At 42.8% G+C, this 22,863-nt stretch overlaps 9 protein-coding genes across 9 annotated transcripts; 5 read left to right on the top strand and 4 right to left on the bottom strand.

Annotated features, from left to right (window-relative positions):
- Nucleotides 1-233: 233 nt before the first annotated feature.
- SAMD00019534_057630 (hypothetical protein) lies at nucleotides 234-882 on the bottom strand (the record flags this gene model as incomplete). Its single annotated transcript, XM_012899254.1, has 2 exons — nucleotides 234-596; nucleotides 682-882. The coding sequence occupies 2 exons, from the start codon at nucleotides 880-882 to the stop codon at nucleotides 234-236; spliced, it is 564 nt and encodes a 187-aa protein (XP_012754708.1).
- Nucleotides 883-1,199: 317 nt separating this feature from the next.
- SAMD00019534_057620 (hypothetical protein) lies at nucleotides 1,200-2,457 on the top strand (the record flags this gene model as incomplete). The annotated part of the gene is made up of 3 exons (XM_012899253.1): nucleotides 1,200-1,717; nucleotides 1,801-2,087; nucleotides 2,150-2,457. The coding sequence occupies 3 exons, from the start codon at nucleotides 1,200-1,202 to the stop codon at nucleotides 2,455-2,457; spliced, it is 1,113 nt and encodes a 370-aa protein (XP_012754707.1).
- Nucleotides 2,458-2,636: 179 nt separating this feature from the next.
- On the bottom strand, nucleotides 2,637-3,663 carry SAMD00019534_057610 (hypothetical protein; the record flags this gene model as incomplete). Its single annotated transcript, XM_012899252.1, has 3 exons — nucleotides 2,637-2,803; nucleotides 2,883-3,095; nucleotides 3,174-3,663. The coding sequence occupies 3 exons, from the start codon at nucleotides 3,661-3,663 to the stop codon at nucleotides 2,637-2,639; spliced, it is 870 nt and encodes a 289-aa protein (XP_012754706.1).
- Nucleotides 3,664-3,994: 331 nt separating this feature from the next.
- On the bottom strand, nucleotides 3,995-4,805 carry SAMD00019534_057600 (hypothetical protein; the record flags this gene model as incomplete). Its single annotated transcript, XM_012899251.1, has 3 exons — nucleotides 3,995-4,364; nucleotides 4,454-4,557; nucleotides 4,638-4,805. 3 exons carry the CDS (start codon nucleotides 4,803-4,805, stop codon nucleotides 3,995-3,997), a joined length of 642 nt encoding a protein of 213 aa, XP_012754705.1.
- Nucleotides 4,806-5,351: 546 nt separating this feature from the next.
- SAMD00019534_057590 (hypothetical protein) lies at nucleotides 5,352-8,580 on the bottom strand (the record flags this gene model as incomplete). Its single annotated transcript, XM_012899250.1, has 7 exons — nucleotides 5,352-5,532; nucleotides 5,606-5,869; nucleotides 5,956-6,812; nucleotides 6,905-7,070; nucleotides 7,161-7,347; nucleotides 7,425-7,790; nucleotides 7,908-8,580. The coding sequence occupies 7 exons, from the start codon at nucleotides 8,578-8,580 to the stop codon at nucleotides 5,352-5,354; spliced, it is 2,694 nt and encodes an 897-aa protein (XP_012754704.1).
- Nucleotides 8,581-10,236: 1,656 nt separating this feature from the next.
- Nucleotides 10,237-15,020, top strand: SAMD00019534_057580 (hypothetical protein; the record flags this gene model as incomplete). Its single annotated transcript, XM_012899249.1, has 4 exons — nucleotides 10,237-13,920; nucleotides 14,011-14,461; nucleotides 14,550-14,755; nucleotides 14,841-15,020. The coding sequence occupies 4 exons, from the start codon at nucleotides 10,237-10,239 to the stop codon at nucleotides 15,018-15,020; spliced, it is 4,521 nt and encodes a 1,506-aa protein (XP_012754703.1).
- A 551-nt stretch (nucleotides 15,021-15,571) lies between these two features.
- Nucleotides 15,572-16,110, top strand: SAMD00019534_057570 (hypothetical protein; the record flags this gene model as incomplete). The annotated part of the gene is made up of 2 exons (XM_012899248.1): nucleotides 15,572-15,790; nucleotides 15,868-16,110. 2 exons carry the CDS (start codon nucleotides 15,572-15,574, stop codon nucleotides 16,108-16,110), a joined length of 462 nt encoding a protein of 153 aa, XP_012754702.1.
- A 2,536-nt stretch (nucleotides 16,111-18,646) lies between these two features.
- On the top strand, nucleotides 18,647-21,441 carry SAMD00019534_057560 (hypothetical protein; the record flags this gene model as incomplete). Its single annotated transcript, XM_012899247.1, has 8 exons — nucleotides 18,647-18,789; nucleotides 18,872-18,960; nucleotides 19,339-19,415; nucleotides 19,484-19,745; nucleotides 19,826-20,280; nucleotides 20,353-20,484; nucleotides 20,557-21,167; nucleotides 21,228-21,441. The coding sequence occupies 8 exons, from the start codon at nucleotides 18,647-18,649 to the stop codon at nucleotides 21,439-21,441; spliced, it is 1,983 nt and encodes a 660-aa protein (XP_012754701.1).
- A 363-nt stretch (nucleotides 21,442-21,804) lies between these two features.
- Nucleotides 21,805-22,853, top strand: SAMD00019534_057550 (hypothetical protein; the record flags this gene model as incomplete). The annotated part of the gene is made up of 2 exons (XM_012899246.1): nucleotides 21,805-22,722; nucleotides 22,794-22,853. 2 exons carry the CDS (start codon nucleotides 21,805-21,807, stop codon nucleotides 22,851-22,853), a joined length of 978 nt encoding a protein of 325 aa, XP_012754700.1.
- Nucleotides 22,854-22,863: the final 10 nt, after the last annotated feature.

Below are 22,863 nucleotides of genomic sequence, written 5' to 3'. Positions count from 1 at the left end.
GTAGTTGTACAATTGGTACCATGATTGATTTGAATATAAACTTCATCACTGGATTGATCATACGCCTTGTCCTCATATTGGACAATGATTCAAACTCTATTACCGAGCAATACTTCCTGGTTGTTGAATGACTCTCCAGGTAGAAGTCAAGGTCCACCCATCCATGATCATCCAACTCCTCGTCCATCAATATTACAGGAGTTTCCTTAAGTTGTAAATATACTTGGCAATGGTTAGTCTGATGATGTTTGTATGAATGAATGGAAGGGTAGCATACCAAAGGTGTAGAGTCCAATCTTGTCAAAGGTGACACGATCATCAAGTCGACCGATATAGGAATACTCCTCTCCTTTCAGGTCGATGCCCATCTCTTCGAGGGTCTCTCGCTCAGCAGCATCCTTTGGTGTTTCACCCTTCTCAATGTGGCCACCAGGGAAGCATACCTCACCTCTCCTTCTAATTCTCTCAGACTTCTTTCCATAAAGTATATCTGCCGTTACATTCTCTGATGTACCATTATCAGTTGACTTTGCAACATAATGTTCCAAACATTGAACAGAGTGCATATTATCTCTTGTATTACATGTACATTTGAACTTGAAGTTGGTTGATTCATCGAGTTAGTTGATCGATTGGTAGTGATGATGATTGATCATTCAATGGTACTGGAATTGGACATACTATACAAGGAGTGTTTGATGATCTCTCACGTAGTCTTAGGAGGATTGCCACGGATGCTTGTCGGACAAAGTCACCAGTCTTGATGGTGTTGTTACCGTTGAAGACACCTTTGCTAACATTGATACCAACGATGCCTTGGTTTGTACTTCTAAGTCTTGGTACAAAGTTCTTTATAAAGTTAAGTGTTGTCTTACTACTCATCTTATATATATATCAATATCTCTCTCTATCTAATCACGATCATCAAGATTCAAATAATAATTAAGTGTAGTTATCTCAACACCTTAATCAAATTGAAACCAAGTGTTACTTCAACCCCTTTCATTCTCATTCATTCATTCATTCATTTAACGATCATTGTAATAACTCATTGTAATATATATGTATATATCTATATCTCAATCTATAACATGTATACAAGTAATATAGTGTAAGTCAATGATCATGATCAAATTGCGAAGGTCCAAATCGATCATTCTACTCACTCATTCAATCAAATCAATTCAATGAATGAATGAATGAATAGTAATTGTTCATTGAGTGATATATTCAAGAGAACAGTTATAAAGACAGAGAATGACTTTATGAATGTACAACATCAACAACAGCAACAACAACCTTTACAACAACAGTCTCAACAACAACCAAATGATGATGTTGGAAATAGTGGACATACTCCAAGGATTAATATTGAATCACCTAGAAAGAATATGACACCTGCTGGAGGTGGAGGACTTGGAAACATGTCACCAAAGATACAACCATTGGCATTGGGCAACTTATCATCAATATCTCAGTCTAATGCAACTACAGCTTCAGACCCAGCATCACAGTACATGGGAGCACTTCAGCCTATTAGACTATCGATCAATTCATCCAAGAAATCAAACATATACGTACTTGTGACCATTGCCATATGCAACATCACTGATTGTCACGATTGTACCATTGTCCTCGGTCCATGCTGCGACTACATCGAGGTCAGCGACTGTTCCTCCCTCACAATCATAGCCATCACCAAAGGAATAAGAGTCAAGTATGTGTCAATCTCAATCGCTCAATAATTCAATCAATCACATCTAACTCAATCACATTACAATCGATCAATCAATCCAAAAGGTCATCATCAAGTATGACATTGAATATATGTACAAATCAGAAGCCGATCATCAATACAGACTGCACTGGCATTCGTCTGGCACCTTACAACACTCATTACTCTACACTGGAATCACAAATCACTCTCTCCAAACTGCAGGTGAACCTGGCCAGCAATCAATGGTGCTCGCCACTAGTGTTCAAATCACCGATGCCCTCTCCACTCGATCAATCACCATCATTACAAAGTGATGGCTCCGTAGCAGACCTCACCAACGATCTCAAGTTAGTCAACATGGGTGGCGGAGGTATGTTCATGCTCATCGTCCATTCTGATCGATCACTTACACCTACTTCTTGCCAATCTTAGATACTGGAGCAGGTCAATCACATATATATACTTTGGTTGAACCTGATGACTTCTATCCATTCACAGTTCCATTCGTATTGAAGGGTAGGACAAAGGCCAACCCATGTGAGCTGCCGCCAAAGTATGCCAAGGCGTTGAGCAATAAGACAAGCTCAGTGCAATCACTTCACAAGTTGGTACAGCAATCGACCAATGATCAAAGGATCAGAGGTCACATCTTACATCTGGTCGAGTCCAAATTCCAAGACTGGTTGATCGAGACCGACAACATACGCCAGATCAACGATCTAATCAACATGAAGAAATGAACTAAAGTAAAGTAATCATATTGTATTTATCTATCGCCTCCAATCAATCATAGTAAGGTACACATCGGCATCATGTTCGTTTGTTCGTTCGTTCGTTTCGTATGTTTGTTCGTCCGTTCGTTCGTTCGTACGTTCGTAATATCAATGCTTGCTGATGTCGAATGAATCGGTATGAGAGTTTAGTGAGCTCTGATGGTGACGTAACTGATCAACTTGAGAACGATATGAGTGACGCTGAAGAGGAAGAAACTGAAGGCGTACAAGAACATCAAGTACTGTGGTTGCTCGTATGGGATCAAGCTGAATGGCCAGCCTCTGACATCCTTCCACCACTCGTGAGCGCAGTCTATTTGGAATAAGGTAGGTGTCAGTCAGTATCATTGTCAATGTCAATGTCGATGTCGTCAAGTACATCGTATACATACTGATGTTAAGGTAAAATACATCGCCGTTGGGCATTATCAGCTCCTTGGGGAAGAGCAACGAGATGAGGATGGTTGGGATGGCAATGAGGAATGCGTAGAACCAGGCACCTCCTCTGTAACCTCCATTTCTGTGCAGCAATGACATTCCCAATGGAACGAACCATGCATGGTGAGTGCTTGTAATAATCTCTCCCCATGTAATGTTTGGCCAGCCTGTACAAGAGAGACAGGCAACAGTGTCAGTTATCATGCCGAATGAATCGAATGAATCGATTGAGTACTAATACATACTGATATACTCAGCATTTCCAAGTGGGAATGAACCGGTAGCGAACCAAGTGACGACGTCAACGACCCAGATGGCATGTACGATGAAGGTGGCACAGAGACCCATGGAGATGATGTAGGGCTTGTTGAGTACGACGGCAACCCAACCAAACAACACGGCAATGTTACAGGTCCAGAGTGAGTCGGCGAATCCAATGGCGCCTCTATGTTGATATCTATAGTACATCATTGCACAGTAGAAGAAGAACATGAACAGACCGGCTGCGTTGACGTACGTCTTGTTGTTGACAAAGCCGCCCGAGCCAGCCTTGGCGGCGGCCTGCTTCTGCTGTCTTGCAATACGTTGCTGTTGTATCTGGCTCAGTCTCTCCTTGTCGCTCTTGTGAGGAGCAGCGTTGCTGCTGGGAGTGCTTGTCGTTGTCGACTTTGAGGCACCGTCCAAGTGGGCGCTTCCATGAACGACCTGCTCCACCGATCGTTTATTCAATACCATATTCGTTCTTTTCTTTCTTTTTAAAATATCTACACTCTAATTGTATAGATATTAATATATATGTATGTTGTATAAAGTAGTATATATATGTATATGATACAAAGTTGTAGAATGAGTGAATGAATGAATAAGTTTGTGTGTGAATGAAGGAATGAATGAGTGACGGTTGGGGGTTTTTTGCTAAGTTGATTTTTTTGCAAAGACCAACCGATCGACCCGATCAAAGGGGGCAAGTGAGCCCAGGGTACTTCGGTTTGATTGGCTGCTGAACTTGAGTTCAATGTCATTCATTATTCCCGAGATATAGGAGTAATAATAGGTTAGGGAGGCCTTAGTGTATCTTTTGTTTCATTGATCTCTTGATGTGAATTATAATTGTCTTTACACAGAGGTAAATGACAAAACAGGTACTGAACACTAGCATGTAGTTGATTGATGTTCCAATGCTTTGTACGGCCATTATTATACTGTGTCCATCATCATCTTGATATTCGGTTATATCATCATTATCATCATCGGATTCTTTATCCACCTTGGTGGATACAGTATTGTCTTTCTCCTCATCATCATTGTATTTCTGATCACATCTATCAGAGATCCATTCCTTGAGTTCAACAATATCCATTGATCCGCCATATCTCAACCAATAACCTTCCCTAACCAAGAATATTGTCGGTGTTGATCTTGTCTTTAGTTTGTTACTGTCGATGGAAAATGGTAGAGAATTGGTCAACATTCATTCATTCATTCATTGCTTCATTATAATCCACCCATCCATCCATTCACTTACGATAACAAGTCAGCTCGATAGAATGTTAAGTTGGGGAATGTATGTGCCAGAGTAATGTACATTGGCATCGCTTGTATAGAGAATACGCAATCCGGTCGATATACCTAGGGTTGGTGATTGAGTGATTGAGTGTATGAGTACATGATTACATGAGTGATTGAGGGTAGGAGTGGAAGTGACATACCAACAACAATGAGGAGTGGTTGGCAGTGGCCTGCTTGATCTCAAAGCTCTTTGAACCATTGAAGTCTATAATATTGCTTCCTTTGATGTAAGGAGTTGTTGTCGTTGCAACTTCATTGTTGTTGTTGTCTGTTGATGTTTCCAATTGTGTTTCAGTCTGTGTCTGCATGGATGTAGATGTAGATGTATCATCCTCGGGTATTGATGTTGTTGATACTTGTTTTATATTACTAGCGAATAGTAATACAACAATGAGTACAATTATAAAGTATCTAAACATCTTCCAACGGCTTCTTCTCTGTTGTTGTTCTAATACAAATGCTTCACGTCTTTGTTGTTCTGTTGTTATATGTTCATCATGTATATTATTATTATTATTATTATTCCTATGTGTTGTTGTTGTTGTTGTTGTTGTTGTTCGATTACTCATTGTATATATCTCTATGTATCTGTATCTGTATCACCCGATTTCTAAAAGTGGTAACAAGTCTCATTTGTTTACATCATTTCAAATGATAAGTGAGCAATCTTGTAAAGATTGACGAGTGATAGCGAACCCTGATGGTGTTACCAACCATTTATCGAATGGGCTTCTGTTGGACTTGTTGATCATTGCTCCTACTTCATGCAAACAATAAAGTTGTAATAATATTATCTCCATCAGGACTTTAATATATTGTTGTAGTTGTTGTTGAGATCAAGGTCGATGTTTGGTCTATTGGTCCTGCTTCAGCAAATCACTGGCAGCAGGATTGATCGAGGCGATGGTAAAGTCCAACAAATAAGTCTTTTGTAATATCCTGTCGATTCTCTGGAAATGTCTTTCGTTATATGGTATCAATGATTCCAGCAACTGTGGCATCTCCTTAACCTTTGTAAGCTCACTTGGGTGGAACCTAAGAATGAACCATTGTCAGCCATGGTCTGTCATTCAATCACACATTCAATCAATCATATAATGGTACTTACAATGTGATTATCAATTGAAGGATGGTCTGAGCGACCTCAACAAACTTGGAGTTGGTGTTCCAATCACGGACGTACTTGAGTATCTTGACATTGTCGGCAATGGGCAGTGTGTTGAGCGTGTTCCTGGCAATAGTCTGTCCATCCTCAGTCTCTAGAATATTCTGGAATATCCTCAATGTTTGATTAGGTTGATTGAGTATCAATGACAACTTGATTGCGCGTCTATAATCCTTCTTCCTCAAAGATGTATCCAAAGATTGTTGACTGATTGAGTGTGGATGGCAAGTGTTAGTAACATGGAAATTGATTGATTGATTGATTTATGGAATAGTCCCAGTGACTGTACTTACTTCTTGATAGCCTCCTCCTTCTCTTTGAGTACCTTCTCCTCCTCGAGTATGGTGTGATCGTTCCAAATAATGATCTTGGAGTCTGATGAACCTGTGATGAATTGTTGCTGATCTCCGCGAGTGGCACCGGGTGCCATGGCCAATGCCCAGATCTTGGCATCGTGGCTCTCGAAAGTGTTGACACATTCATTCGTCTTGATTGTCCACAGCTTGACCAGTCCATCGGCGCCAACAGACACGATCTGCATACCAAATGTAATGAAGGATGCTCGCAACACCGATCCATTATGTCCCTCGAATGTCTTGAGACACGACATGTCCTTGAGCGACCAGATCTTGATAGTGCCATCGGCCGAGGCCGACATGATACATTGGTCCACCGGCGAGAACTCCACATTCCACACTCCTCTCTTGTGAGCCTTGAACGAAGCGACTGACTTCAGGTCAGACACATTCCACAGCTTGACGAACGAGTCCTGCGAGCCCGAAGCAAAGATCTTGTCGTTGGGTGCGATGTTGAGTGAGTTGATGTCCTTTTCATGAGCGATGATCGTTGCCTGCACCTCAAGTTGCTTGGTCCTGGGCGACCACTTCCACAGCTTGATGGTCCTGTCCTCACTGCCTGACAGGGCAAAGTTGGCGCCCTTCTTTGACATGGCAATGCAGGTCACTACGCCTGTGTGGCCCTTGCCAATGCTCAGACACTTCTGATTCTCCAAGTCCCACAGCCTAACAGTATTATCTCTTGAAGCTGATACCAATTGCTTTCCATCATGTGAAACATCGATTGCCATCACCAAGTCACTATGACCTCTAAGTGTATATGATTTCTTTGTCGTCAAGTCATAGCAACGAATCTAAATATTTAGTGTTATTATGTGGCGTGTGTTAGTATATTGTTTGATTGAGTGATTGGAATAGTTCCAAAGAGTGAATGAGTGGTACATACTTCGTTTGAGTTGGTAGCCACGGCAATCTCATTGGCATTTATATACTTGATGTCCACAATCTCGTCATTGTATCCAATGATCTCATTACGTTTGTCCAATGAATCATAATCATAAATAACAATATTATGTTCCGAAGTGATCGCTGCAAATGTATCTCCATTATTCCTGAGTTGTTTGATTGATTGGATTGATTGATCGAGTGAGTGAGTTAGTGAGTGAGCGAGTGATGGCGGTCCAACAAAGTCGTCAACTTACAGCACATTGGTGATGGTGAATAATGGGTCTTGCTCCATCTCTTTGTCATCCTTCTTCTTGAATTCAACATCGCCATCATTCCAAATGCATTCTCCAGTCTCCATACACCAAGCACGCATCACATCATATCCACCAATGACAATGGTCACATCATCAACAGCGATCTTCTCTGCAAACTGTGTCGATGCTATAGTGTGGCCACATTATGTCAGTCCCATGGCATGTCCATGTACACGTCCACATCACTCACTGGCTATCACTTACACTTTAGTTTGTTCTTGATGTTGGCCAACTTGGACTTGAACATATCGGGCATGACATCGCTGCTGTAGAAGGATTGGGGGAGGGAGACAATGCCACCAAGCTCTTGCATGATGGGGACAGTCTTTATGAGCTTGCCAGTCTTGAGATCCCATAGGTTGAGTACCTTGTCACGTCCAGCAGAGATAAGTTCCTTTGACGAATTGGAAAAGGCGATGCCTGACACCACCGACATGTGATTCTCCAACAACATGCAGGACTTGTTCGTCAAGTTCCACACTCTAATTATACAGTCATCTGACACGGCCACCACCCTTAATGTGTTTGGATGGAACTTGACTATACTAACGACTCCAGTAGATGCCTCGTCTGTTTGATTGATTGATTGGGTGAGTGAGTGAGTGAGTGGAATAGTTCCATTGAGTGATCGAGCGAATGGAATAGTTCCAGGATGGAGTGATTGAGTGATTGATGGATGGTACTAACCTCTTAGATTGTGAGTGCAATAACCTTGATCGACGTCCCAGATGCGAACTGAACCATCGGACGCGCCAGTGGCGATCAGACCGCCAGATGAGTGGAAGTCGATCGAGTTGATGTGTGTGTCCTGACCCTTCCACATTCGTATGAGTGATCGTGATGTGAGTGTGTTGTCAGTGTCCTCACTGTCGTGTGAAGAATGGGATGACTCTTTATCCAAACGCTCCTTCTCGAGCAATGTGTGATGGTCTTGCGAGATATCGTAGACGTGCATCTGTAGGTTGCTGAGCGCCACGACCACCTTGTCATTGGCGGGGCTCAATGCGAATGCGCTGATCTTGGCGTCCATGACCAGGGGTGGACGTGTCTCGACGCCATCGCGAGTCGATACAAAGCACAACTTGTTCGAGCAGCACGTCACCACGTAGGCCGAGTTGGTCGAGAGTGCTGCGGGGCCACCCGTGTACACCGATCCAATTGTCACATCCGGTTTGAACAATGACTTTAACTTCCTCTGTGATGCCTTTGTACTTTGTACTCTATCTCTATCATTCTGTTTTGATCTTTGTTGTAGTTGTGATTGTGATTGTGCCTGTGCACCATTATCCGCTGCTTCCTGATCGTCATCATCGTACTCATCATCATCAGGTACGACCTCGACAAACTTGACCTTTGACATATCAATCATTTTATATATGTTATGTTTTGTTTGAGTATGTATGTTTATGTACGTTATATGTTATAAGTTATAAATGAATGAATGATCGAGTTCAAATTAGTGTGTGTCTTTAGAATTAGACGAATGATTGTCGTTCGTTTATAAAGTTGCTCAAAAGTGTTCAAAATCCATCTTTTTGAAAAACACAAACACAAACCAACAAAACTTAAACATTCTCATCAATCTCAACACAACAAACAAGTAATTATTATTTCTTCAAGAGATAAAGAATGAACAGATAATAATAATAACTTCCCAGAAGTGAGTTTCCTCTCTTCAAAATACCTTCATTGTATAATAAGAATCCGCCTACCTTGTCTGCTTTGTTGGTATTTCCTGGCCAGCCAGAGTTTGGAATGATCAACAGATACCGTCAAGTGATGTGGACCTACTTTATTCCTGGGAATGGCCTAATTGATTCTCTTCTTGCAATACCCTTCAATTTATGAATGTTGATATAATTAAACTGGAAATCCATTTGGTTTATTTAAAATGGATAAAAATAATAAATAAATAAAATAATACTATAAAAGTATTAATGAAAAGTGTTATTGATTTTCTCTGAACTAAGACGACACTCACACAATCAGTTTTTTTTTGTTTTGATGGTCCCATTTTAGCACTCTCTCAAAAACACTTTGAATGGATTCCAACTACCAACACGACAACCAAAGAAGTCAAGCTTCATGCACCAAGTGTCAAAGAAATATTTCAACATTGACATCTCGACAAACACACAACCACTCACACAGAGATAATACATATATAAACAAAACTGTATTACAATCACTTAATGTATTATTAAATAATCAAAGAGTCTACAACATCTGAACTCTCTCTCTCTCTCCTCTCTTTCGCATTGTAGGTATATCGATATACACAAAACATCTAGTAATTCATTAATGTACAGGTTCACATTGTGTCATAATCGGATATGATATCATCACATGGCATAGCGAGCGAGAGTTCGATCAATCATTCTCATTGACACAATCAATCACAACACACACACACACACACAAACACACAGTCTCTATCTCATCCATTGCAACACACCCCCTACGTTACCCTTAAACAGAACTAAATATATATACATCTTTATAAATATAGATATATATACTTGATCTGTCTGTCTATACACTTACTTAATAATACTATATATATTCGTCATACTTTAACAAAGCTGTTGTCATCACCCTCATCATCTTCCATCAATCAATCAATCAATCAATCAATGACATGACAGACCAACCTCTTTCAATCACTATTTTTAAACAGACGATGACGATGTTTGATGATGATGATATATTATTATGATCAACTTGCTAATTAACTACCCTATTACATGACACATTATAGACCTGTCCACCTCTCCCAATCAATCACATTCAATCAATTCAAATCCGATCGATTCCAATGAATATAGAATAGAATAGGCGACAGATACTCAGAGTCAGTTAGTTAGTTAAGATTTATTAGATTCATCATCAACATTCATTCATTCACACAAGAGAGTTTGGTTCAACAACAACAAAGCAACCATATCTCTCTTCAAACTCAATCAACAAACTCGACAACAAACTAGACAACACACACACGCACTCAAACTCAATCACAATGTCATCCAACAATAATAACAAATCAACATCATCAATATCAAATAATAACAAACCTGTAGTAGTATCACCCCTGTCATTATCATCGGATGTCGTCAACTTTGACGCACAGCATCAAGCCCATCAGAAACAACATCAAGACTTTAGAAATGGCATCACCAACATGCTAAAGACCAGTGGAAACAAGGTGGTCCTGCCGCCACCAACCACTGCCTCCTCTCTCATATCAATGTCCACATCACCTGCCAAGCATAGTCCACTAAGCAACAGTAGCAGTAGCAGCAACAGTACCAATAATATAGCCACGATCGATACCAATAGCACACGTGTTAGCAAGACGACAACAGATCAACAACAAAGAGGCTCAAAGGATGGCAACAACATGATCTCGACATTGGAGTTGTTGGATAATATCACAAATGACTCATTCATGACATCGCCATCATCGACCAGGGCCAGCTTCAGTGGGTCAAGCAGCAGCGGCAGCAGCAGTAGTTTCTACCAACCATACACGAACATCTCACCCTCGAGCAACAGCAGCAGCAACCCGATAAAGACGACGAATGTTATCACATCAAAGAGTTTCATTAGCAAGAGCAGTGCTGGCACGGGCGGCAACGGCAGTCCGTCACCACACTCGACAATCCCAATCCAGCCTCGCCTCAACTCAATCACTCCTCTGAGCAAGACTGTCATGGCTGCCAAGGCCGCCGCGACGACGACGACGACAACGCCAACATCATCACCAGCACAATCACAAACGACATCACTATCATCATCGACGTCAACTACGCCATTGACACCATCAACACCACCATCACCCCTGGACACACTAGATCTGCTCGATCAGATTGTATCACAATCAATGTCGCCTTACTCAAAGTCAGAGTCGGCCACGCCCGAGATGTCGATGCCCTCGCCCACGACCACACCCTCGCCGCCCACACTTCAGACGGATACCTCACCAGTGACAGGCGCATCGCCCACGATGCCCTCGGTGCTCGAGACTCGCTCCTCCTCGATGCCACCTCCACAGCTCACAGAGAAGGACCGCACCATGTCCGGCCCCCTCCGCACCAAACAGATGTCTTTTATGGGCTTTGGCAACAATGGCGCCAACGACTCCCGAATCATGCTTAGCCCACACCTCATGTCGAGTCGTTCATCGATATCAGTATCAAGCGCGCCCTCGCTCGGCGTGTCCAAGCCGCTCGTGGTCAAGGGTCAGCAGACGACACAGGACATCTGGAAGACGACACTGGCCAACGTCAGCACGAAGGAAGAGACGATCAAGGTGTGCTTCGACGAGGTGCCAGGCAAGCGCATCGTTCAGCGATTCTCGGTCGACCTGACGCCCACCGAGATCAAGTCCCGACTGCTCGAGGAGGTCGGCTCGGAGTTCCTCCCACTCATCGATCAGTTTGAGCTCAAGGTGCTGTCGATCAACGCCACGTTTTCAAACGAGTCACTGCCGCTGCGTCGCCAGCTCGTCATGCAGGCATGCAACATCACTCGACTCTTCCCCAAGCTGCAACTGATACTCAAGAACCAGGAGGTACGCAACCTGTCTGACGCAGAGGCCGTCGACATCAAGAGCCACATCGAGACCGAGCTCGAGATCTTTGGCCTGATCGGCAAGACACACACTCGCTTCCTCGAGACAAGCAATCGTGAGGTGGCCAACTTCAGACGCGAGATGGCGCACTATCGTCTAGTGGAGCCGCCACCCGCCAACGACTTGTCGCAGTACATATACGTGCTCTCTGAGCCTATGCCATTGCACGTGCCGCCCAAGCTGGCGATCCAGGTGCTGATCCCCAACGCCGTCAAGATGAGCAAGAAGATCTATTGCGACCCGCACGTGCCCGTCGGCGAGGTGCTCACCGACATGTTCCGCAAGTACGCCATGGTGGACATTATCAACACGCGCGGAAAGACCGCCACAGACTTTGTGCTCAAGGTAACGGGCTTCCGCGAGTACATCCTCACCACACTGCAGCTGGGCGCACAGACTGTCGCCGACCACCGTCTCACGCCAACCGCCAAGAACGGCGACTTTGCCCTGCTGGACTACGACTACATTCGCCAGTGCATCAGCAAGCAGCAGAGCATCGACCTGACGCTCACCAGCTTCTCCACCCTCCAGAGCCAACCTGACAGCACCATCTCCTTCATCGACAAACTGCTGGATACCACTGACTTTGATAGCGAGGATGAGGACAATGGATCGGGCGCGCCAGCTGCAGACGAGGCAGCCTCACAGCAACAGCAGCAGCACATGCCCTCGGCATCAATGATCAATATGACTCAATACGCGACGAGTGGACGATTGCCCATCACAAAGGTCAACAGATTGTTCCGCGTCAAGATCGTGGGACTGCGAAACATCAATGTGCAGCGCAACGAGGACGCCAAGAACAAGTTTGTGGACCGCGTCCCCAATGGATTCGTCATGGTCGAGCTGTATCACGGCGGCGAAGCGATCTCCAACCCAGTGTACACAGCCTGCACGCCTCTTGGCAAGATGGACACGTTCCACTTCCCAGACTGGGAGCGCGATGTGTGGACGCCATTCAACATATCTGTGCGATCACTGCCGCGTGCTGCTCGCGCTTGCTTCACGTTCTTTGTCACATCTGAGAACCAGGCAGACGTCAGCGAGTCCAAGTCCATCCCATTGGGCTGGGCCAACTTCCAGCTGATCGATCACAAGGGATGTCTGCGAACAGGACCATTTGCCTTGCGTCTGTGGGAGGATGCCCGCGCCAACCCTATCGGCACTTGCGTGGACAACTTGTCGTCCAAGACGCCAACAATACTGCTGGTCGAGTTCGAGACATTTGTCAAGCCCGTCGTGTTTGTCTCGCCACCAGTCGTCGAGCGCACTACTCCTCCCTCTCCCACCAAAACTGAGTCCATCGTCAACATCCAACGCAAGCTGCAGGACCCAGACGATTCCAAACAACTCATGGCATTGATGCAGTCAGACCCTCTGGTCAAGCTGACGCCCGAGGATCGCAAGTTGATCTACTCATACCGCCACATCTACGTCAACAAACCAAAGTCGTTGGCCAAGTTCCTTAGCAGCATCGCGTGGACCGACCACGAGCAGACATTGGAGGCTTATAGGATGCTGGGCCAATGGGCGCCTCTTCAGACCACTCAGGCACTCGAGCTGCTGGACGCCAAGTTTGCCGACAGCAACGTGCGCAGCTACGCCGTTGCCGCGCTCAACAGTTTCTCGGACGCCGAGTTCTCGGACTTCCTGCTGCAACTGACACAGGTGCTCAAGTATGAGCCATACCATCGCTCCGACCTCTCTGCCATGTTGCTGCAACGCGCATTGGCAAACCGCTCACGTATTGGTCATCAGTTCTTCTGGGCGCTCAAATCAGAGCTGGACACGCCCGAGATTGAAGAGCGCTATGGCCTGTTCCTCGAGGGCTACTTGCGCAGCTGTGGATCGCATCGTCAAGAGCTGGTCAAGCAGGACAACGTCATCAATCAGCTTGTAGCCGTGGCTAACAGCGTCAAGAATGCACACAGCACGGCCGACCGCAAGAAGGCCCTGGCTGACGGTCTTTCCAAGCTCAGGCTGCCAGAGCGATTCCAGCTACCCCTCGACCCACGCTGGGAAGCCAAGGGTCTCATCGCGGACAAGTGTAGATATATGGACAGTAAGAAGGTATGAATTTGGTCGATGATGCACTGTTGCGCGGGCGACTGATCAATCAGACTCGATGGACTAACTTATGAACTCGACGCATCAATCTAGTTGCCACTGTGGCTGGTCTTTGAGAACGTGGAACCATTCGCCAAGCCATTGACAGTGATATTCAAGGTAGGAGATGACCTTAGACAGGACATCTTGACACTGCAAGTCATCAGGATCATGGACAAGATATGGAGGAGCGCAGGTCTGGACCTGCGCCTGCAGCCATACAAGTGCGTGGCCACTGGCAATGGCATTGGTATGATCGAGGTCGTGCTCAATGCCAACACGATCGCCAACATCAACAAGGATGCCGGTGGCACCGGTGCACTGCTCGAGGAGAAGACACTGGACAATTGGCTTCGTGAATGCAATCCCAACGAGGAGGACTACAACAAAGCCGTGGAGACATTCATTCTGTCTTGCGCAGGCTACGTCGTTGCCACCTACGTCCTTGGCATTGGAGACCGACATGCTGACAACATCATGATTACCAAGGCTGGTCATCTATTCCGTAAGTTTTAAGTTTAGGATCGACGTGTGGCGAGGCGGCGAAACACGGCAGTTTACTAACTTGACTGACTTTGGCTATGGACATTTAGACATCGACTTTGGCCACTTCCTTGGCAACTACAAGAAGAAGTATGGCTTCAAGAGAGAGCGAGCGCCATTCATTTTCACACCTCAATACATGGCGATTGTTGGAGGCAAGGACAGCGAGAACTTTAAGTTCTTCGTCCAGACTTGTTGCCTAGCATACAATACATTGAGAAAACACACAGACCTATTTATTAATCTATTCCAACTGGTAAGTAATAGAACTATATATATAGTTAGTATTATATAGTTATAACATACTTACACTAACTATTATCTCCTTCATTGTAAAATAGATGCTAAGTACTGGAATACCAGAGCTACAACATGAGGACGACATTGATTACTTGAGGAAAGCGTTGGCACCAGGTGTGAGCGACACTGAAGCTGCCAAGGAGTTCACCAACAACATACATGTTGCACTCAACACCAAGACTGTACTACTTAATGACTTGTTCCACAATTGGGCACATTAAACAATTACCAATTTGACAAGCCATCACTCCAAACTGACTTCAATCACACATACCAAGCTGTCAATCACACACGCCTTTTGATCAAGTCCAAAAAAGGATAATTATCCAAACAAGAATGATTGACGAATGTTATTGATACGAAGACCATTATGAAATAATCATTAAGTATCAATTCATTATGATGATAATGATAAAGATAAACAAAAGGATATTGAGAAGAAGGAAAGGGAGAAAAGACTAAATGAATCAATGTAACATCGTCCAAGATGGGATGAATATTCCCAGACTGGAATATTCCCCTTGGTATTTTCGATAGGATACAAAGAAGGCAACAATTGATTATTATAATACCCAGTTCAATTAAAATGATTACTTTGTAAGTTCAATCTTTAAAAATTCACTCGCCCCAGGGAGGACTCGGAATCTTTGAAAGTCAAGACCTAGGTGTCAAAGTAACCAATCTTTTTTAGTTGTCAACTCGATTTCTGATTAAGATGATACAGATAAAAATATATATATAACACCACTAATAATAATAACTTAATATAACAATGACTTATAACAATGAGGAAGATGGTGATGATGTCCCAATAGTAGATATTGATAAGAAAGCATCGGTCAATAGTGGAGGTGTTCCCCAGACTGTAGTGACAATGGAGCAATTGGCAATGACTGTCCAACAACTACAACAAGAGACACAACTATTGAGATCACAGTTGAACGCTGTAACAGAGTCCTCTAAACATATTTATTTTAACACCATCAGGAAAGTAACCTTTGTTTTGTACAGTCTCCCGTCATCAAACACTTTCCTCTTTCATCAATCACTGCTCACGTTATTCACCAGAGAGGTCATGTTAAATCAGAAAGATCTACCAGAATCAACAACAACATTGATGTCGTATACACCTTTCACATCATCCACAACCTCTACAACAACATCTACAACCTCTACAACCTCTACAACCTCTACAACCTCTACAACATCAACTTCATCAACTGCAACTACAGCACTTTTGGCCACGCCAAACAACACATCAATGGTCGAGTTTGGTTTGTGGTGTCAACATCCAATGCCAATCAAACTTAGATACAATGGCGTCGAGGTTGATTTATTATGTAGTGCAGAACAAAGATACTTGTTATTTCCAAAGCCCAACAACACAAGACCAAACTATGGCAAAGTTAAGATCTCTGTCCCCAAGGATTACGTAAATTCTGGAAGTGACATCCCATTCACAAGCTATGGAGTACGTGTGAGATCCTCATCATAATATCTTCCTTCCATCAATAAATTTTTGTTTGATCATTTTACCCCCAAATCAGAACCACACCATCACCCTTTTTTGGGTGCTTTCCCCTTAACTGAACTGAACCTAGGCCTGGGCATGCCCCGGAATCCTTGTAAAACAAGAATGATCTTATGTCATCTATCTCAATCATAAAGTATTCTTATATGTAGCAAGTAATTTAACTAAACTATCATCAAATCAAATCAATCAACAACAATTACAACAACTACAACTTCTTATATATACTAATAATAATAATAATGACTTATAACAATGATGATAATGGTGATGAAGTCCCTATTTTAGACCTATTGAATAACAACAATAATAATATTATTGGACTTCCCCTACCTGTGATGACACCAGAGCAAATGACAATGACTATCCTCCAACTTCAAAGAGAGATACTTTTGCTGAGATCACGGTTGGATGCCACAACATATGCCTCCAAATCAGTTTATACAAACTTCGCCAACAAAATATCCTTTATTGTTTTCAGTCTCCCATCAACCAATTCTTTCCTCCTGAACAAAGTGTTGTTCACTGTCATTATCAAAGAGGTCTTGGTACATCTGAACGACCTACCAGCATCGACAACAATCCAATCTTATGTACCTTTGAAACCATCAAAAGAGTCAAAGAAGAAATCATCACAAACTTCCACATATGGGGTGTTATCATCAACAACTACAACTACAACTACAACCACTACTTCATCCCCTTTGATCACCTTGGGAAATGAAAAGATATCAATGCTGGAGATAAGTGTCTGGTGCGAACAGCCTATGCCTATAAGTCTTAAATATGATAGCCTTGTGGTCGACTTACTCGGCAGTACAGAGACGAGATACTTATTGTTTCCAAAGTCCAATTCTCGCATTGGTAAGAATGGCAAAATTAAGATCACTCTCCAGAAGGACAAAGAGAAAGAGGGAAGTGACCTCTCTTGTAAAGGATGGGGAAAGTATACTGCATCATGATCAAGTTAAACATTTAAGTTGGAATTGTAGCATATTATTATAATAAATATAAATATGTAACTATTTTTCCAAAGGTGGTAAATCAATCAATATAAATAATTTTTCTTTTATACTACAAATACAATAATAATAAACCAAATAATGTTCAAAATAGTGCCCCAAAAGTCTTTAAAAAGTCAAAATTCCATTTATGGTATAATTAATAGTCCCCAAATCATATCACGATGTGGGTGGTTTTGGTGAAGCTCATCAAATAGAGTCATGTACAATACCGTACAGACCATGATCCGGAACCCTTGGAATGCCAAGAATGATCAAATGACATATGTCTCCAATCATTGTAAACCCTTTGTTTTTTTTTAGATAAGTACAAACTTTGAAGATTGAATCAAATCAATAACAGCATTATAATAATCTAAATCATTTACTAAAAAAATAGAATGTCTTTATTTAAAAATTATAACAAAGAAAATGGTGATTATTCCCCAATAATAGACAATGACAATAAGAATGAATCGGCCGAAAACAATACTGTTGTTTCCATGCCTTTGATGACACTAGAGCAACTGACAATGACTGTACACCATCTACAAAAAGAGAATCAAACACTAAGAACACAGTTGGATGGCGTAACTTCGATCACAAAAAGAATTACATATTATCATAGCAAGAGCAAAATAACAACAGTTGTGGAATCAATTCCTTCTTCTTACACCTTCATCCTGGACCAAGAGTTATTCAAGGTCAACATCAAGGAGGCCATGATCCAACTCAGCGATCTACCCGCATCATCAACCATTCAGTCATATACACTTTTGAAACCATCCTCATCCTCAAAGAGGTCTTCAACCTCAACAACAACAGATATTCCAATGACATCAAGAACTAGTTCTCTCTTGAGTACCACCCCTGGCATTCTGGAGAACAAAGATAAGACAGCTATGGTGGAGATATCTCTCTGGTGTGAACAACCTATGCCCATCAAACTTAGATACGATAGCCTTGAGGTCGAGTTGGTCTGCAATACTGAACATAGATTTCTATTGTTTCTAAAGTCCAATTATCGCATTGGGAAAGGCACATTTGAGGTGACCTCCCTGAAGACCCAGGAGACATTTGGAAGAGAATCCAATTATGCAATTGGAAGGCGTATGGAAAAACAGTATTTCACTAGAGTTGTGTAATAAAATAAACAATTTCAATCAATCAATCAATTAATCAATCAAATCTTTGAAAAACACAACTCTTGCACTTCATGCAAGAGTTGGACATTGTTGATTGGGCCATACCTACTTCAAACAAATACATAACTATGATAAACAAATACTTTTGAATCATTGAATGATACCATGCAATGAATACCTATATCGATAGTAATTACAACAACAATAACAACGATATCAATAACAATAACATAAACAACAATATCAATAACAACAACAACAACAATAATGAGAAACAGATAACAATATATCATGATAACTTACAAGTCATATTGTATGTGTCAATCAATCAAACAAACACATAATGAAGCGAACATACTAACAATCAATCAATCAATCAATCAATTAAACAACAGACATAATGAGGACTTACAAAAGATAGTGTTATGGGACCCTCATAGCTTGAGCGCAGTGGTCAAGGACTCACCTGCCAATGTACATATAGGTAAGGGTCATAATACACAGCACTCGATACAATGCCCAATGTGTAATAGGCCCTACGAGGGAAGAACAGGAGGAGGAGGATCAAACACTGGAGGTGTGTCAACATCGTCTCAATCATCAGTGCTATATGACGCAGCAGCATCCGACTACATGTCACGAGACTATTTCTTGTTGCTCGAGTCATCAAGTCGCAACAACAACAACAACTCGACAACTGCAGCACCAACTTCATCGTCGTCACCAACCTCGCATACACGACCATCACCATCATCGTCGTCATCGGCAGGAGGTGGAGGTGGCGGKGGRGGTGGTCCGACCGCCGCCGACATATTCTCCGAGGAGTTCCTCAACTCTGGCTACTACAGGCGATTCTTCCAAGAGACAAAGAAGATAGGATCAGGGGGATTCGGTGCAGTGTATCACTGTCGTCATTTAATCAACACTGTTGATCTTGGTGTAAGTAACAATGTCATTGACACGTTGGAACTATTCCGACTAACTCACTCACTCATTCAATCATATAGGAATATGCAGTCAAGAAGGTACCAGTTGGTGAGAATCTACCATGGTTATATCAGGTATTACAAGAGGTGAAGGCATTGGAGACACTACAGAAGCATAAGAACATCATCAACTACAAGCACTCATGGTTAGAGTATGATCAGCCAGCAAACTTTGGACCAAAGATACCATGTCTATTCATCCTCATGGAGTATGCCAACAATGGCAACCTCTACGACTACATGGCAGAGAAGCAAATACTTCCAGAGAATGAGATATGGAGTTGTACGTATACATACATTCGATCAATCAATCAACAACCATTGTCATTGTCGTGGCCTAACAATCTCAATCCAACAACTTAGTCTTCATTGATTTGTGTCAAGGCATTGGATATCTTCATCATTCAGAGATCATTCATCGTGATTTGAAGCCTCAGAACATCTTGTTGCATCAACATTATGAACCAGCTTGTGATAGTCTAGTGACTCACTTGATGATAAGTGACTTTGGCACATGTGACACTGTGTCTGGGTTCAAAGAGCGATTGAAGAGGACGGGCAACACTGGTACAATGGAGTACGTGGCGCCAGAACTGCTGCAGAAGAACTCAAACGGCGAGTACTTTGTCAAGAGCAATGAGAAGTGTGACATCTGGTCGCTGGGCATCCTGCTCTATGAGCTTGCCTATGGACGACTGCCATTCCGATACTCTGGCAACCCATTCTCTGATAGTGATCCAGACAGGAACATCGATCTACTCGCCACCGAGATTGAAGAGTTCAAGGATACCAAGCTATTCCTACCCACCACGCCCCCTGTAAGTACATGGCATTACCGCCAGTAGCCGCGACATGTTGCCGCAGTACACTAACATGTTAACATTCTCTAGAGATCCAAGGAGATTAAGGAAACGATCATAGCACTGTTGCGAAGAAGTCCTTATGATAGACCATCAATCAATCAAATACTGGCAACACCCTTTGTACAAATGAAGACCAAACTACTGTCCATACATCCAATTGTAAGTTGATCTAAAGTGATGGCATGGCAGAGCATGGGCATGGCATCATCTAACATTAATGTGAACTTTAAGAACATCGTGAGAGAGTCTCCATCGATAAGGAAGGCAACGATTAGGAAACGAAACCTTAAGAAGTCGAAAGAGGTCTTGGTTGAGCAGATGGATACATACGACACAGACATATATACGAATCAAACAACATCGACATCCACAACTTCATCAATGTCCTCTAGTCAACTCGGACGTTCAGATGATCATATTATACGCAGTGAAGAGCTGGCATCCCCATTAGTACCGCCAATCTCCTCATCATCATTAGTCATCCGCACAACACATCAACATCAGCAGCATCAACAACATCAGCAACAGCATCAACCACCACGCTCACCTTCATCATCTTCAATGCCCGCTCACATGGGTGAACTGAGTCCAAGGTCTCAACTCCAACTTCAAATTGGTGGCAATGACATGCCTCACGCAGGAGGCCACAAGCCAAACAAACCAAACAAACCAAACAAGCCACTGAGTGACGCCCAGATATTCTACTATATCGTCCATACCGCCATACTCCTATTCCAGGTGTGGACACTGTTGGATCAATGTCTCCCTGATGGCATCCCCAATGCATCACTAATGTATCCAACATTGTTCATCTCAGTCCTGCCACTCTTTTTCAACAGGAAGTAAGTACTAAGTCGCGACCTGATCGATTGACATTGACTAACAATCCAATCCATGAATAGACAAAGAGTTGCATTGACAACAGTGTTCACGATTAGAGTGTTATGGTTTGTAGTTATGACTACATTACTTCCAAACAATGGATGTCAGCTACTCAATAATGATGGCAACAAAGGAACACAGACAGAGATGGAGACAACAACACCTTCACGTTCAAGCAACATCGGCTACTCTTTATTGACCTATTTTGTCAGTCTAATATCTCTCATTACATAAAGAATAGTTTGACCCTCAACCCTCAACCCTTGCCCTCTCACTCTCTAATCGACTTCAACTTTTCGAAGTGCACCCTTTGAAATTCAATCAACTCCATCTCAAATCCAACAATACAGATACATATACAGATATTCTACATGTATGGCAACCGAACGAAGACAGAACGGATATGATACCATATATCAAGTACTTGGCAATAGATACTTGTTGCGTTTAATGTTCCCCAAAGGTTTATTAGAACATATATCAAGGTTAATTCGTTATAAGGATGTTGTGGCCAACTATGATGATGACCCCTCAGAGTACAATCCAAATAGTAATGGACGAGTATATAGATATAATGACTGGTATAGCATGGATAGGATGATACGTAGTGGATATATGGAGTTGCTAGTCGACAAGATTGAATGTAAACAAGAGATAATGTTTGATGTTAGCCTACAATACCTCATGCAGAACATGAATGTACGTCTGTTCAATCTAATCATGGTGGAGCATAGAAGTGTGAGAGAGAGATTGTTGGCAGATCCTTGTCTACTTCAGTTTGCTTGTCAATCGGGCAACATTGAACTTGTCAAGATGATGCTGGATATGGCGGATGATTATCAAGCTGGTGGTGTCAACAGGTGGTCAACAAATGGTCAGATACTGGTTTGGTCAGCACTTGTGATGGGTCACGTACACATTGCCAGACTGTTGCTCCAAGAACAAAAGAGAGAAGTTGACCTCATTGACAATGATACAAGACTCAAACTCTGCGAGATGAGCTTTGTAAACTTTGACACGCCTCGCTTCATCATCAAACGGTTCCAAATCCCGCTGATATCCACAACCTCTGAATTCTCCATCAACCCTGGGTTGCGTACCGAAGTCCTTGGGATCATGGTCAAAAACTGGACCTTAGGACATTCGTTCAATTGCATGCTCAAGACGTTCAAGGTCAAGGACATTGGCCTGATGAATCGTCTGGTCCTGGTACACTTTACCAGAAACATCATCCTTCAGACCAGCGCAGTGATGAAGGCATTAATGTCGCTAATGCGCCAGAAGCCAGGCCTGGTTCGATCCAAGCTCAGTCGCTTCAAGTCGACGTTCAAACTGATGGATCTCCGCTTCTCGACATACGACCTTCACACGAGTCTGAACACGATCCAGCAGATGCTCAGACTCAGAAGCTTGTTCCCCAAGGAATCGACATTGTACAACCTTGTCATGGACCGTCTATTGGTGATTGAATTCGCAAAGAAGGTGTATTCGAATCTGGACCCAGTATTACGATCAGTATTTAGGCAGTACTTTGATGGTAGAAGCAAGTTCAAAGATCACCGATCTCATTGCACTACGACTTCCAGATGTCGACCAATACCTTGCAGAGACATTGTCCAGCATGCAACTCGCTGATATGTTTATGAACTGCTACTG

Source organism: Acytostelium subglobosum, assembly GCF_000787575.1.
Source record: "Acytostelium subglobosum LB1 DNA, scaffold: scaffold10, whole genome shotgun sequence".
Classification (NCBI taxonomy): domain Eukaryota; phylum Evosea; class Eumycetozoa; order Acytosteliales; family Acytosteliaceae; genus Acytostelium; species Acytostelium subglobosum.
Note: the sequence above shows the minus strand (reverse complement) of the source record. Positions and strands in the feature narration are given on the sequence as shown.